The sequence below is a fragment of the Dermacentor albipictus genome, chromosome 6 (genome assembly GCF_038994185.2).
Source record: "Dermacentor albipictus isolate Rhodes 1998 colony chromosome 6, USDA_Dalb.pri_finalv2, whole genome shotgun sequence".
Classification (NCBI taxonomy): Eukaryota; Metazoa; Arthropoda; class Arachnida; order Ixodida; family Ixodidae; genus Dermacentor; species Dermacentor albipictus.
In genome coordinates this window covers 48182689-48199583 of record NC_091826.1, presented here as the reverse complement: position 1 = coordinate 48199583, position 16895 = coordinate 48182689, and the positions used below count along the sequence as shown (strand labels likewise).

General features: G+C 46.7%; 2 protein-coding genes across 4 annotated transcripts in view; both read right to left on the bottom strand.

The window, feature by feature from the left end:
- Positions 1 to 16895, bottom strand: part of LOC139061064 (E3 ubiquitin-protein ligase RNF217-like) — a 344621-nt gene that overhangs the window by 190314 nt on the left and 137412 nt on the right. The gene's annotated exons all lie outside the window — the stretch shown is intronic.
- On the bottom strand, positions 4444 to 8904 carry LOC139061066 (uncharacterized). The gene is made up of 2 exons (XM_070540524.1): positions 8302 to 8904; positions 4444 to 6338 (listed from the first exon to the last, which is right to left on the bottom strand). Exons 1-2 carry the CDS (start codon positions 8593 to 8595, stop codon positions 5229 to 5231), a joined length of 1404 nt encoding a protein of 467 aa, XP_070396625.1. The 5' UTR covers positions 8596 to 8904; the 3' UTR covers positions 4444 to 5228.

Genomic DNA, 16895 nt, shown 5'->3' with positions numbered 1-16895 from the left:
GAGCCGTTTAAGTCCTCAAATAGCTTGCGAACCATGTAAATGCCGAGGTTCCCAAACACCCGCATGCAAACCGAACAGTTGTGAAGATGTACTTTATTTCATAGTTTTCTTCACTTCGAACTACCTCACGTTATCCCTGTATTGGCAAATTACCTCTGGTACGTCATAAACTGCACTCAACTTTCGTGTGTTCGTACGCATTCAACATTAAGCAAGCAGATGTGACAATTTTATTATTTGTTAATATGTTCGTCTCTGTTGGTTCAATAATCAGAATCAAATTTTGTTCCTATGTATAAAGTTATTACAGAATCCAATGTACAGGAGGAGGTCACAGAGTCAGAGACTGAATTGGGACCTCCTGTAGGGGATATGCATGAAAAAAAATGCTATTGCAAGGACAGCGCAAAATTTTAAACTAAATATAAAAACAAATTAGAAAGCGAAATTATAAAAACACGCCTAGTAGAACACGAAATAAAACTATTATACGACCAGCTTAATCAGCAACACATAGAAATATGAAGAAATTGAACAGAAAATCAAATGTTTAAACAGTTTCATACCTGATTATCAAACATCATATAATGAACTGTAGCACTTACCAATGCAAATGCAATTTGATACATAATGTGGTATGTACAAAAAATGTTATATATGACTGGGGTGGTTCAAAAATAACTTTCTGAATTCTGTAATAAATAAGTGTAGCGTCATTAATATTTATTTTGATTAGTAATGCCTAAGCTACACAGCCGGTGTACTTGAACACTTCTTTGAACACGTGTCCGGCTATACGGTATCGCTCTAGCGATATGGTGTCGTCATTGCGGCTCGCAACGTTCGTGTCGCCATCTTTTGGAATAAACATTTCTCTTTTTTTTCTTTCGGCACAGTATATTCAAAAGAGTTGGAACACCACGCTGTCTTCGCGGCCTTGCACAGCGGCTACAGAGGAGAATGATCGCCCTGCGATATGACGCATCGCGAACGCCTCCCCTTTCTTGCCCTTCATCCTCCTCCTCCTCCAGCCAACGCACTCACTCACTCCCTCGCAAGAACGCGCAGCCTCTCATACACGAACTCTTATACACGACTCGTACACGAACACGCCCGTGTGCGACACCACGCGCATTTACCTAATTGATCACGCGCGACGTGGAAACGCTTTGACGAAACAAAATAAAAAGCGGGTTTGGGAGGGGGGGGGAGGGCAATATCATCCCGCGCACGGATTGTGCTACGCGAAAGGAAAGCGTCAAGCGAGAGAGAGAGACAGAAACAGAAAAAAAAAAAGCAGTCAGTACGGCATCCCCATTTTCATTGTCATTTCCCAGGGCCTGGCATAGCAGAGGCCCACGAAACACCTGACCGGAGCTTTTGGGGCGGTATCTGAGTGAGCCGGTCTCGAAACGTGACACAGATCGCTCGCGGAGAGGGAATCGGCGCCGTTGGACGGGCTCTAATCGTGACGGCCTTGCGAAAGAGAAGCTCTGCGAGGGGGAGAGTTGTTTTGGGCGAGCGGGTGATTCTGTCTGTCTGTAGTTATTTATACATCTAGTATTTCTTTCTTTTTTTCTGACCGGGAGCCAGGGAGCGACGAACACAGAGGCGGAGGGAGGAGCGCGATTATTCAAGCCCTATTACCCTTCTTTTAATCCGTCGCCCCGAAGGTCAGGGCTGGCGGCCATTTTCGGACCGGAGGGCTTGGTTGACTCAGCTGCTCGTCGTGTGGCTCGCCTTCCGTGTATAATTATCGGTGCTTCATATGCGAGCGTCGAAGCTCACGGAACATCGGCTGGCAGCTGTGATCCCGCCAGAGCACCGCGGAGTTGAATTGCGTGGTTGTGTTCGTTTGTTTAGCACACCTATTGCATCGCCAGGGCTATGGTAATTACAATGTTCAATTACAATCGCAACACGTTGCAATCTAACGCTTTTTTTCTTCGGCTAACAGCGAGTTAGTGAAATGCCTGGTGGTTCGGCCTGTGCTTGCTTTGAACTTCTACTACGCCCCGGGGAAGGGGAAAGGCGAAGGGAAAGAGCAGTCACAGTGGTGATGAAGGATGTGGCACGTTTGCCCCGATGGATGCATGTGTCACTGGTTTTAGAGTGAAGTCTGAATGTCTTATCAAATGTTGCGGCGGATCATGATATCGGTGCTCAGCCAAAGTCTGTACTTTAGCCAGAGACGGCCAGCTTTTATTTTCCAATTATTCTTTCGCTTACAATAACAGAGAAAAAGCACGCATTTGATTTGTGAGCGGACTTCAACTCTCGGGTCTCTCTTTCAGAGGTGAATGGCGGGGCAAACGCTGGCTACGCCTCTGCCGGTAAGAAGCTACGGGAGCTGAGACTTCGGGATTTTTAAATGCGTAAGCATTCTCAGGCGACTCACTCAGGAAATCTGTCCGTCGGTCTGTTTGTCCGTAGCGCGTAAAACGATGCGCTCCATGAAGAAAAAAAAACCCGAATAAATTAGAAAGGAAAAACGTTAGCGGTGTTGGGATTCGACTCCACGTTCAGAAGCCAGGAGTGTCTCACCCATAGGGCTAAACACCCACTTTTTTTTCTTTATTTCCAGACAATCGCCAAATACATCAACACATACTGGTGCCACCGATTTGACAATATTCACTTTCCCACCGCTGCGCTTGGAGCTTGCGGTTGAGATCACAAAACTTTCATTCTGGCGAGGGCATCCATCAATAACAACAGTTCATCGTCATACGCTAATTTCTGAAACACTTCTCGTAGTTTACTCATATTTTAGCAAAGCAAAAGTTTAGTGTTCTCACATTTGCATCACAATTCCTTACAGCGGTTTCTCCAGATACTGTGAAGACCGAGAAGAAAGAACATGTCATAAGGTACACTGTCTTGCACTGTGGCTAGGTAACGAATACCATGCGGTGTTAACGGCAATTCTTTTTTAAAACACCCACGCTCGCCGCAGTTGAATAGGTCTTAACTAAATGAATGCGTTGTACCAGCGGTACAAAGCAAATGTCAAAGGAGAAGAGTTTCTATGAAGGCTTTGTTGAAGGGTTTGGTGGTTGTGGAATAGAAATGTGGACATCAGGTCATTGTAGGCATCAGTAAAATTGCGGCATTGCCAAAATTTTATGTCAAACACGACACATCCCCGGTGCGTTTCGGTGGTCGCGGGATGTGCTTTCAGTCGAGGCCTTCCTTCAACGACGATAATGCCACCGATCTCTGAGGACTCATACGCTTCGCGTCGTGCAACACAGAGAGATAAGCAGTCAGTGAGTTGATGAGGATGATGAGGAGCGATGAGTGCCTAACACGGGTCTCAATCACGGTAGATAATGTTTCGACGCGAATGGATAAGGTGCTTAAGAGCAATAAGGGAGCTTATAATGGTCGGAGAAATTCTGATGAGGTTGATATTTCTCTCTTTCTCTTTTTATCACCTCCTTGGTACGTGAACATGTCCACCACGAAGCGTAAGTTTTAAGCCACATGTCTCGACGTCGCGAATAATTGCAGTGAACACAGTCGCAGCAGGATGGCGCTATGCACTTCTGCTTTCCCAGACCCCCATCTGTGCACATGCAGCCACCGTCAAATTAGTACGAACATAAAATACACATTGTTTAGCGGTTTAACATGAGCAACTACTGTTTGTAAGGTGCAAACATCAAGTTCTTTGGAAAGAATATGCCTTAAGAATATGCCCCCTCCCTCCCCCCTAGGAGAAAAAGGCGCTCAAGACATTCGGGAAATCCATGACTGCAGCTGTATGTATAGGGCCAGCGGAGTTCTTTTTGTGAATGGTATTTGCGTAGCATAATACTCAATCGAATAATTATGTGTGTAAGCCGGCTTTCGGAATAAAGAAAGCTTGCTTTCCGAGACAAACTAAAACAGGTTCCCCTTGACACTCGATTAACAGCTTATTGCTGCCTCATCGGACCTAAGCTTAAGAGAGAAAGAGAGAGAGAGAGAGAGTTGTTACTGTGAGGTGAAGAAAAGAACGGTGACGTCGCCGAAGACGCCGAAAGGCCGACACAGCCTGGCTGGGCACTCTTCCGCTTCCGCGAACGTTTTGTATCTGTGAATACATCTCGTAAATAGTTTTATACGTGCAACATTTGGTGGAGGTACGGGGTACCCGTCTTCTTGAGACCTAGGGGCACCACAGTAGAGGACTCCGGATTAATTTTGACCACCTTGGATTCTCTAACGTGCTCACAATGGACGGGGCATCGCCGTTAAAAAAATATATTACAGGGCTTTACTTACCAAAACCAATTTCTCATCATGAAGCACGCCGTAGTGGGGGACTCCGGAAATGCGGACCACCTGGGGTCCTTCAACGTGCACCTAAATCCAAGTACACGGGAGTTTTTGTTTTCTTTTTTGCATTTTGCCCCTATCAGAATGCCGCCGCCGTGGTCGGGATTCGATCCCACGACCTCGCACTTCGGGAGTGTCGCCGTTGAAATGTGCGCGCACTTCCTTCGCTCGAGCGTTAAAATGAACCAGCAGGTAGCCAAGACGCGCACGCGAAGAGGAAACGACGCATGGCGGACATGACGTAGTTCCAGCTCGTGAAATCGCATCGGTGCTTACAGTACACAAAAGCGTGACCTTCGAGATCGGCCTTTGTTACTCCGGGGAAGCCATTCCCCCGCGAGTGGCATTTTATTTCTTCACCGGCCAGACTGATGGTGATTTAAGGATTTCATTGGCCCAAGGGCCGGATACGGTTATGCATATGGATAGGGCCAGACAAGAGCGCCAGCCCGGCCAGACTGCTGTACGGCTTAATTGCGATCTAAAATATTTCAAAAACAAACTTGCCACCCCACTAAATCAGCTCGAGATGTTGCGATCTTGCCGGCGGACGCGTGCGGTTTAACATGCAGATTAACATTCAAGCTCGGAAATTTGGCGTCGTGGCCTATTTAGAACTTGCGGACTCCTGCAGTAGTACAATAATAAGCCAACAAAGCGGACAATCCTAGAACTAGGTATAAATTCTGAGACAACATGAGTAGCAAACATGCCAAGAATGTGAAATGAACGCAAGAAACTTCACGACGTTTATTTGAGTCAAGAAGCAAGCCCATCAAATCTTCGCAAACCCAAAATAACGAAACCGAAAAGTGTACAAGACGAGCCTGCGAAGGGCGCCCTGTGCTGACGACTCACGAGCACCCTATGGGTGCTCGAGACTCCCGAACGTGTACGCCTCCAGCTCAATTAAACAGCTCAATCTCGAACATCATTTTTCCCTCTTGAAGACAATCACTTTTGTTCAGGGAAACTAAGTCGATGCAGAATGCGTGGTGAACATGTTCCTGCAGCGAGGACTGATCGCGTTTACAAGAACGCTCGTCGACGAGCTTTTGCAAGCAACTCTTCCTTCCGCCCAGATGCAGAACCGCCACACGGAGAGGACGCGGAAAGAACTGACGGCCCTGCCGCAGGGCCCCGTTCAACTCAATGTCCACGCGCAAAGTTTGCTTACTCTTCGTGACGGCGAGCACAATATACGTATTCCTCCTGTGCAAAACACTTACGGGGGCAAATTTTCTCTCCTCCTCCGTACACGAAAAAATTTCCTCGGCTTGTTCGAGCGTCAGGAGATACTTGAACTTCAGAACTTCTGGACACAACTCACGTGACGCCGACAGCACACCGGTCAGATGTGGAACGCTATCGCCGCAAGGACCGACCAGCTCGCAATGAGCAACGACTTGGCGGTGACCACGCCACGTCGCCATCATCTGCCGCAAGTCTTCCATAGCACCGAGCGGCGCGTCGACGAAGACTTCCAACTTTCGAAGTACGAGCTGCTTCCCCGAGAAACCCGGCGTCGACGACGCGCTGGATTTGCCCGCAGACCCTGGCTGCGAAGGCAGCCCGTCCGACAGCGTCGACGGGATCATGGCCGCCTCGATTTCGGCCATCTCGCCGTTTAAGTTGTCCTCGGACGTTCGGAGCTGGCGAGCCATCTCCGCGAACATGGCGCCTTGACGTTCGACGTGTTCAGTGAACTCGTTCATCTGACTCTGAATTGTAGGCAGCAGTTGGTCGCTGAAGAGCGACTTCAGCTCTTCCAGGGCGGCGTTCAGTTCGTGTAACGTCAGTCCTGCAGGCTCCGAGGACGACTCGTCCGTGTCCGCGGAGCAGGCGTCCGTGCTACAGCTGGCCACGTAGTGCGCATGAAGGTCTCTGTGCAGGACTCCCACTCCGCACCTCGAACACTCCACGCTGTGGAATGCGCATTCGTTCTCGTAGTGCCGCAGCAGACCTTCCACGGTGCCCACGAACTCGCAGCCTTGAGCCTCGTTCCAGCAATAAACCTAGACACGACACGACAAAAACAAATACAACTTTGTTTTAGCAGATGTACCCAATCTTAGACGGACATTATATATATATATATATATATATATATATATATATATATATATATATATATATATATATATAATGTTGCTTCTGCTATGCAAGAATAAGTAGCCGTCACCATTATATGGTCATCCTTGTCTTGGCATTGCGCTACGCCAAAATGCCACACAACCACAGAGCGACCCTACTGCACAGACTGCATTATATAAATGTATCGTCACCTGAAAGCGAAATTGTTAGAGGTCTGTACTTCGAAGCAATATCGAATTCCCTTATTGCAAAAGATGTCCCCTATTGCAAAATCGCTAAACAAATTTCAATGAAATTCGTTCCATTTGGAAGAGAAGAGCCAATTGTGCCGACCACTGGAAGCACAATATCGATTTGGGGCCTCATTACGAGGAGGGCCTCATAATAAGGAGGGAAGATAACCGATGGTCATTAAGGGTTACGGACTAGATTCCGAGGGAAGGGAAGCGTAGCTGGGGGCGACAGAAAGTTAGGTGGGCAGATGAGATTTAGGAAGCTTGGAGGGTCAACATGGCCACAATTAGTACATGACCGGAGTAGTTGGAGAAGTATGGGAGAGGCCTTTGCCATGCAGTGGGCGTAACCAGGCTGCTGCTGCTGGTGATGACGATGATGAACGTTTACAAACATTGCCGAAAATCGACGCTTCCCTAAGGAAAACTAAATGTTAATTTTACAAAATTTAGCGCTTCCTACGCAAAAGATTGCTTCTCGCGTATCTGCGACCGCTTACTCCGCCCAATACCCCACGAAATTCTGCAACTGCGCATGAGGTCGCGCGTCTGCCGATACTATTGAACAGAAATGAATAATGCAACCTCAAGAGCAGTGATTGGCTCACGATACGCCCCGCAGCTCATGTATAAACCAGCACCGAGCTGAGAGAATCCAAACGAAGCCAGTGGTAGAAGCAAAGAAAGCACAATAGGAAACAGAAGGAAGAAGCAGCCTGACGCCGGCCCGCGCCACTTTTACAACCAGTAGACGACGGGTCGAGGTCGACACGAAATTTTTTTCCTTCTATAAATAAAGTTGCTCAGCGCGTCTTGGAATGTTTATACTCCAACCGGTACCAGTCTACCAGAAGAAAGAGTTCAGTACTTGTCGCACATAATATTGCGCCAGCTGTTGCGTAATTGCCTCGCATTTTCGAACAAAACTTCAGTTAGGTTATGTATGCGTCATACTTCTCCGTGACGCACACATCCAATCAACATTTCTTCCCTGGAAAAACGTACACCCGGCCACAAAATATTACGGACCATGAAATGTGAGAAAAAGCTGAATATCTCCGCAACCTCGCAACGCAGCCTGGTATTTGCATTTCGGCCTCGACAATAATATGCTAACAACATTAACTTATAAAGTTTTACTGGCTATTGTCACAGGTTGTTTTGTAATTAAACGTTCCCCGAGATCCTGTGTTCCGTAAACTTCTGTGGCCGGGTGCACGTCACCTTGTACGTACGTCCAAGGACAAACGTACGTCACTCGTGACATTACTGCGACGCCTTTAAAAAGAATAGTAGGCATCGCATTTAGTTATCTAGCATTGAGTGCACCGCTTCATGGATTGTAACATGTGTTTTGGATATGCATGCTTTTTTTTTTTTAAATGTGTAACTACCATCACATAACGTGAATGAACATTAAGCTACTACTCTCCTCTTCTCGGTCGTCTCATGCTGGTCTCGGTTATCATTTCGGTGTTGCAACCGCGCTTGTCCGTTTCACAGTTCTTTCGCGGTGTTCCTGGCAGTTACACCAAACACAGCAGCACACGACGGCGAAACAGGAGCGATTAGTAGCAAATGCTTACGCGTCGTTTAGATGACTCCCCACAAGAGATACTGCATGAAATACATATTTTTTTTCGGCACTCACCTTCAAGGCGTTAGCTTTCCTGGCGGGGAAGTCGACGCCGACGCATTCCGCTTCCTCGAATGGCTCTTGATCCAGGGGACACCGCATGCCTCCGCCATGACAGCTGGATGCGTGACAGGATTCGCACAGGGCGTGCAAGCATGGCAGCAGGACAGCCCGCTTTGGAATCACGTTGCAGAGGCCACACACGCGGGCATTAGGCACCGCTTCGACAAACCGCGTCGGACGCCAGTTTGCCCCCGCGACGACGTGGTCGCGAAGGCGGTGCACATGTCTTCGTTTCGGGTCGGGCATGGAGGACGTCCTCTGGCAGGGATCCCGTGCTCTCGCAATAGTGACGGGGTCCTATGTTTTTTTATCACTGAGCTCGGTCGGTCTCGAGGAGCGGATACGACGTTTCCGGCGCGCCACATATGGCAATGGCTGGCGAACCGGGGCGCGTCACGTCGTAGACGACATCAGCATAGATAAAGGAATTCGGAAACAGCGGATCAGCGGCCGAATCGACTGTAGCGCACCGAGCAGCTAGATGGTGCGGACAGTTCTACACTTCCGGTATCGGTTTCGGGCGCGCGCAGTTTGAACGTTGTCCATGTAGCTGCAGCGGTCGCAGGGGCGGACGCCTGCCGGCAAACTGCGTGTGGGCAGTGAGCCGACGGTGACGCCGTGACGCGGCACTTCGGCAAGGCTGTTCTGGTATAACACACACGCATTCGTGCCTCCTTAAATGAAATATTCGATTTCACTTTGATAGTTGCGATTTCCTTTTCGTTCGATCATGATGGGCAGGAACCGCAAGTATGCGGCGTGCTCCCCATCGCAATACACACAGTGAAGAGCGTTTTCACTGTGTTTCGCGCAAGTTTGGCGGCCTCGCCAATTCTATGAACTGTGGCTAAATCACCGGCATTTGAAGCATATCGCAGAGGATTTGGGACATACGGTCTGACCCGGATCTTGACATACAGCTGACCTTGATAGTTTCGGGCAGCGTACTTGAGCCGAATGTTAGAACAAAGATGCTTTGTCCAGATATTCTTTCCCGCCGCACCTCATCCTAATTCGTGTCACATTGATCACGTTTCCATCTCTCCGACCTTCCAGAAGTTTCATCAGATCATCATCGAAAAGAACGCCGCGGATGGTGTTCATAGTTCTGTGTGGCATCACGTTGACCGGAATGTTCTCAAAGGAGACAAGGTTCTGTAGCTTTTCATACTGTCTCTTATCCTGCATTTCCAAGAGAAGATCACCACTAGCTAGCTTCGTAGCTCTGTAACGTCGGCCTATAGCATCACTTACATATTTCGGAACAAGGAAAGGTGAGGTGACTTTCACGCTCTTTTCTGGTTTGTCGGAATGTACATGATGATACCTGGGAATGTTTTCCTGGGTGCTGGCACAAAGAATTGAAATACTTCGCTGCGCCGTTTATGAGGGCGATCAGGGACATTGGGAAAAGTGCTATCCATAAAGAGTCTTCCATTTTCGACAGCAACGCCAGCCACCCACCATGGAGCCTAACATGGAGACCCCGCAGAAAGTGTGCAACAGGTCTTGCAAACACCATCTGTGCGTTAGTGCTATAACCAGTTATGGTATACCCAAGGTTGGCTACCGACACAAGGTTAACCCTCGCTGCCTGGACAATCAGAAGTCACAGGAAGAGAGGAACATACACTACAGGGCTGGGCAAAGTTACTTTGCAATTGTGTCATGATACAATACAAGATACTCGGGCAACAAGTATTTGAGATACAGATACATGATGCTACCACAATTATTGCATCCGATACGATACTTTCCATTTGTATCTTAAGGTACTTCGATAAATTGGCAAATTTCTCATTATAGATCTACATAATATATATTCTAAATCTGATCCCAAGTGTAAGCCGGTCAGCACATGGTTTGTTTGGGCCAAAGTTGACGGTTTTAATACGTAACTTGTTAGTATTGCTTGCCTAATTTTGGCACTTTTGGAGTGTCGAAAACATAGCCGTCTTACGTTTGGAGCACATTGACTATAAAAATCGAGCAGAACCTCCGAGTCTCATCAGTGTATTGGTTGTATTGTTTAGTCGATCTTGAAGCGATTTTATAAGCCGAGTCCACGCTAATTCTTGATCTCGTGTTACACCAGGAAACCGCGGTGTTGCTTTGCAAAGTTTAAGTGCTCTGCGTCCAAGGAAAGCTGAAAGATGTTTAATTTCTTGCGCGTTAAAGGCAGAACTGCTGTTCTCATGTGTGACAGGGTTGGTTATCGGAGGAGATATAAGGATGCTGTCCTGTTACCATGCCGGCCAGGAGGCGAGCGTTACTGCCAACGGGGACACCCTCTCCCTATGCCTCAACATAGCGTTCCCGAGTGGTGTGCCTAAGGTGTTCCTTCCCTGCCTTATCTCATGCCGAAGCCGAGGGACGTATCGCCGCGCCGAGCCCCGCCTCCTTTTAAATGCGGAGCATTTTTTGGCGACCATTCATCACTTTGGCAGTACCTATCTAGGCGCCTACGTCTTGGCGCTCTCATGGTGGTTTCTTTAACTTGGTATGTACCAAAATTGGCATAGTATGACAAGAGTTTACGACGAACATAAATGATCGGTCATGACATGAATATCATGACACATGCGTCATGTAGGTCACGAAACAGTCGGCTACGTCTTGGTGCCCTCATGGTCGTTTCGTTAACTCGGTAGGCACACAAATTGGCATAGATTGACAAGAGTTTACGACAAGCATAAATGATCGTCATGACATGCACATCGTGATATGTGTGTCACGTGGGTCATGAAACAGTCGCCTACGTCTTGGTGCTCTCATGGTCATTTCATTAACTTGGTAGGCTCCCCGCACAACATCGATTCCCCCAGGGCATGGGATCTGCCTGCTTTTTATTTCATTCGCTTCCTTGCTTTCTTTTCTGCGCAGCGCATTTACAGCGGTGGCGTCGCCCCTTCCGCATTGGGTTATTACTAACTGTGAGTGGCGCAAATCGGACTGTGAGGAGGCACTGGTGCGCGCGACCGTAACTCTCTTGCTGGGGTGCGAGAAATCAATCCTCGAGAAGGAGGGCGCGCGCTCTTTGGTTTGGAATTTCAGCTGTTCTCGGTGGGGTGGGGCTGGAGGGGAGTGCCGTAATAGTCTTCAGATATTACAGCCAGGGCGCCAAGTGTACGCTATGCTTGTTTGTTTAAAATTGTCAAACCTGGGGGGGTATTCCGTAAGAGTCCACCTAGTGGCCGTGTCCATCTCGTCTGCTGCTTAAGTGCTGATTGGCTGTGGCACGTCACTGCTGTGGACGCGCAGACCAGCCTAGCCCAACAGAACTTCAACAGCATATGAAATGGACATGTCCACTACGTGGACTCTTACGGAATTCCTCGTCTGGTGAAGAGCATCTAAAGGATAGTAAGGATGGGCACGGCTCTGACACCGGTGAGGCTGCCATATTTTTTTAGCTAAGGGGATACATATCTTGCCATAGCGGACCGGACACGTCTTCATATTGCTGGTTGAGGTGCAACATTTGAAAGCGAGCCGGCGTCTTGCGCCTCGTGTGACAGTGCTAAGACTATAACCAGCGCCGACACAAGGTAATTAGCATGCAGTCTATCCGTGGCCTTCTGTCCCCCAAGTTTTCAGCATGAAAGAGGTGAATAGGAAAGCCGGAGCACAGTAAGGGGATCCTGGAGTGTCGTGAAATGTTTCAGTGAAACGCCTCTGTTCACGCAGTTTTAACTTACGCCATGCTTCTTCTCCCTCTCCCTACCATTTGTCCCCAGAACGTCCCTTCTGAGAAAGCAGGTCATACCCGTTTATTACAAATAAAACATTTCCGACAACCCGGGAGAGTACAGTAGAGAAAGTGAGCTTCGATTTAGAAATGGCGTTGTGGAAGCACATGCCATTTCTATTGCACGTGCTTCAATTTGTGCGGCTAAAAGCCAGCGCCCAGCTATTAAGCGCTTTCTTTGTTTCAACGGTAATATATAGGCCTCCTACTAACGGAAAACTAGTTGACGGTAACCAGTTTCCAACGCTTACGAGTTTAATACGAACACCTCGAAGCGATACGCTTAAAACCATGCTAATGGGGCTGTTACTGCTAAAATTAGGGGAAGATGGGGAAAATTAGGGAAAATTAGGGGAAATGATATAGCATAACTGAGCCGCACTTGCAGGCAATGCATGGATGAAAGATTCCAGAAAATCTTCTCAGCCGGAACAGAAAGCCGTTGTTCTGTCTTTTCGGTTTCATTACGGAGTGGGAAAAAAAAGAAAAAAGAAAAAAGAAAAACGAGTAACGTTCCCGTTCAGTTCGGCTTCAAGCAAAAATACGCAGTTTTATTTTTTTTGCTCTTTTCGGTTTTGTTTCGGTTCAATACCCTGGAACTCTTCTGAAGCTCCCTTTATTATAGCGACAAAGTATGTCCAGCTCGCCTAAGAATTCCCCTGCAAAAACGTCACATTCGCTAAGCTTCTATTCTTCATTTACAAAATTTGCATACTCCTCCCTTTTGCTCTTTCTCATCAAGGTATTAAAAACACTGTATTTCATTTAGGATCACCGGGAGGCAGGCATATTTGTTCAACCGGTCCACAATATAGTTTTGCCAAACACAGCTCATAATAATAGTGCAGAAGCGCGCATGTTTGCTTTAACTCTTTATGGTGTTTCAGAGACAATGCGGATATTGCGTGAATCGTTTTCATGAGGCGAAAAAAATATAATACAGCCATCCACAGATTTGCTAGCGCTGGTATTCGGTCATTCACTACTGAGCCATGACAATGACAGGCCGAGCAATAATACCGAGTTGAAGAAGTTTCTTTAGCAGCATTCATATATCTTCATCAACACCGGTCGGTTAACAATTTTATCAACGTTGTAATGCATTTATTTATTTATTTATTTATTTCACGTACTTTCAAGGCCCGAAGGCGTTACAGAAAGGAGTGGAGTCAAAACAAGAAGTAATGCAGTAAAAAATAAAAATAAAAAATACAAACAAGTATTAACAAAAAATTTACAAAAGATATTAACAAAAGGCATTCTGAACGGCGGTTTTGAAGTTAGTAGAGTCGGTGATGAGTGCGATTGAGGCGGGAAGGCGATTCCAGTCCGTGCTTGTCCTGGGGATGAATGAGTCACTGTACCGGTTAGTACGGCACAATGGCACCCCGATTTTAAGGCTGTGGTCAGTGCGGGCAGAAATATATGACGGAGGGGTAAGAAGGGTCTCTTTTAAAAGGGGGTTCAAGTGAAAAACTTTGTGAAAAAGGGAGAGACGGGAAGATTTGCGGCGTGACGAAAGATCAGGTAAGTTAAGAGTTCGTTTCATTGAAGAAATACTTGCATAGCGAGAATAATTAGATAATATAAAGCGTGCACTGCGGTTTTGAATACTTTCAAGAGAAGAAACTAATGACGACTGAGTCGGATCCCAAATGGCTGAAGCATATTCCAATTTGGAGCGAACTAAAGTTTTATAAAGAGTTAGCTTCAGGGAAGAAGGGGCAGAGCTAAAATTACGGCGTAAGTAACCAAGCATGCTATTAGCGTTTTTAGTAACATAGTCAATATGCGAGTGCCAAGAAAGGTTATTTGATATGTGAAGGCCGAGATACTTGTAAGAGCTAACTGACGTCACAGGTGCACCATTAATAAAGTAGGTGTGCGTGGCAGTGTTACGAGATATATGCATGGCCTTGCATTTATTTGAATTTAGTTGCATGCACCAATTAGAACACCACTCAATTACGCGGTTAAGGTCGTCCTGCAGCTCTTGGGAATCTGAAGGATTAGTAATTTTACGGTAAAGAACACAGTCATCCGCGAAAAGCTTTATGGAAGAGGAAAGAACGCAGTTCGGAAGCTCGTTAATATAGATTAGAAAGAGAAGTGGACCCAGAACTGACCCTTGAGGAACACCTGCTGGTACGTTAGAAAACCGAGAATTACAGTTATTAGCGTTTACAAACTGCGTCCTGTTAGAAAGAAAGTTTTTTATCCACTCGAGTACATTTGAGTCCAAGTTAAGTTGAGACAGCTTAAGCAGAAGTAAATCATGGGCCACAGAGTCAAAGGCCTTCGCAAAATCAAGAAATACGCAGTCAATGTCGGTACCTAGATCAGAAATTGCAAAGAGATCATTAGTAAATGTTAAGAGCTGTGTTTCACAGGAAAAGAACTTACGGAAACCATGTTGACAGGGGTTGAAAAAGGAGTTCGATTCTAAAAACTCAGCCAAATGTGAATATATTATATGCTCAAGAATTTTACATGAAATGCTAGTTAGTGAGATAGGCCTATAATTGCTGGGTAAGTGTGTGTTACCTGATTTATGAACTGGAATCACCTTTCCCACGCACCAGTCGTGTGGAAGAACAGACTGCTGTAATGACTGAGTGAAAATGTGTGACAAGATAACAGCAGAAAATACATCAGTACACTTCAAAATTTTTGAGTTCAGGCAGTCTGGGCCGGCAGAGGAGGACGTTTTTTGATTGTTTATTAGGCAGCTAACACCAACCCAGTCAATAGAGATTGGATCCATGGGCGAAAAACCAGAATTGGATAAAAGCGGTAATCCACGTGGCATTGTGGTAACATGTGAAGAGAACACATCATTAAATACATTACAGCATTCTTCAAGAGCAACAGGTTGATCGTTTGGGTATGTTAATTGGATTATTTTGCTTGGAGTACCGTTAACTATGGTCCAGAATTTACGAGGATTAGTTTGCAAGATGGACGGAAGGGTAACAGAATAAAAATGCTGTTTCGCACTAGCGGCGGCTGTGTTGTAGTCACTTTCAGTGAGGTAGTAAGCGGACCAAGCAACGTCACTGCATGAAGCTTTTGCGCGACGAAACAACCGCTTTTTTTTGTTACGTAGTCGCTTCAGAAAGGGGTTGAACCAAGGGGACCGTGGCTTGCAAGAGACTGTTCTTTGGGGTACGAAACGTTCGATTAATGACAACAATTTATTTTTGAAAATGCACCAGTTTTCTTCAACACAGCGCTGATCGCAATTAGCGATGTAAGAAGCTGCGAAATTTTCCATTTCAGTGGTAATGGAAGCCAAGTCGGCTTTGCTGTAATCGCGGATCACCTTCGTAGTTTTCTTTACAGGAGCCCGTGTATTGATGTGAAAAGTGAGTGCAAGGTGATCACTTACGCCTTTTATGTAAAGGATTGGGGAAACTGTGTCAGGGTTCGTAGTGAGAATCAGATCTAGTATGTTAGATGAGGAGGCAGACACGCGCGTTGGTTTCAGTACAAGCTGGGTCAAGTGGAAATCCAAACAAGTGTTTATAAACTGGGTACTCTGAGAAGACTGGGACGTTGCCGTGTCGTTACGCCAAATGATATCGGGAAAGTTGAAGTCACCAAGAAGAAAAAGGGGAGCGTTAGGGTATCTGACAATTAATTTGTTCAATGCGTCGTGAAGGTCATCGCAAAATGACGTCGAAGCAGTAGGAGGATTGTAAGACTAACGAAGATAACGAGATCTGTGCCCCTCATATGGCACATTTATCAGCGCACTTTAGCGCTGAGCAGAAAAGAGATTAGCTTAACAGGGGACAATCGAAGATCACAGCGTTAGTTTCCAAGTCACATCCTGCGCAGACGTTGGCTCCTAATTAGCACGCAAAGTATTCTTTGTGAGGGAGTTAGCTCAAACTGTATAGTGCAAAACCATAAAATCACGCAAAACTATAGATCGAATAGTCAAGCTTATCTCTACGTCTGGCGTTTTGATGGCGATGATCGCGGTGAAGGCGTTTACCGTCTGAAAGCAACACAATAAAATCCTTTTTTTTTTTTTCTGAAGATGCAGCGGCCTATCCAGCACCAAGGTCAAAATGTTTTAGCCAAAGTGATGTGAAAGACGTCGTACTGGAGGGCTCCACTACCTCTGACTTGGTCCTCCTGGGGTTCTGTGACGTGCACCCGATGCTCGGTGAATTCTACACACATCATACATGCGCGGCAATTTAAATAACAACTCTAACAAGCTCGTAAATATTTTAAAATTGTGCAGCAAACAAAGGTTTCATGCGCGGCGCTTCGATCGCTCTAGCTTTACTGACAGCCACCTTTTACACGACGTCAATCGTTACCAAGTTCAATGTCGCTGAACAATCCCTTCAATGCACAACAACCGTAGAGACATTTTAGACACATATCGCGCGAAAACGATCCTTTCACCAGCAAGTTGGTCAAAGCAAGAGCGCTTGCCAGCTAACGCCATCCCTTTTCGTCTTCGAACAACGGCATAACAAGCGCACCAGTTACCACCTGTAACAACCGGAGACGCGCAGCGATTCAAGTAGTGGCTCCGTTAAGCAGGAGACACACGGTACGATTCGGCGTCCGATCCGACGTGCGGCGCCGCATGCTCCGGCATGCGGCATACGACGATTCGGGACACACGGTGCGTGCATCCGAAAGATTGAGCGGCGCGTAAGCTCCGCCCACATACAGCCCTCCAGCTTGACTTCAGAGCCACGTCGAGAAACGCAATATAAACAACTCTGCACAACACTGCGTCGCTTTACGCGAACACTTCCAATAACGTTATGCC

Bases quoted from the DNA above. Each gene is read 5' to 3' on its own strand.
- LOC139061066 (XM_070540524.1), bottom strand. From the start codon at position 8,595: ATGCCCGACCCGAAACGAAGACATGTGCACCGCCTTCGCGACCACGTC. The intron at 6,339-8,301 runs GTGAGTGCCGAA...TGTCGTGTCTAG, and splicing joins GGAAAGCTAACGCCTTGAAG to GTTTATTGCTGGAACGAGGC.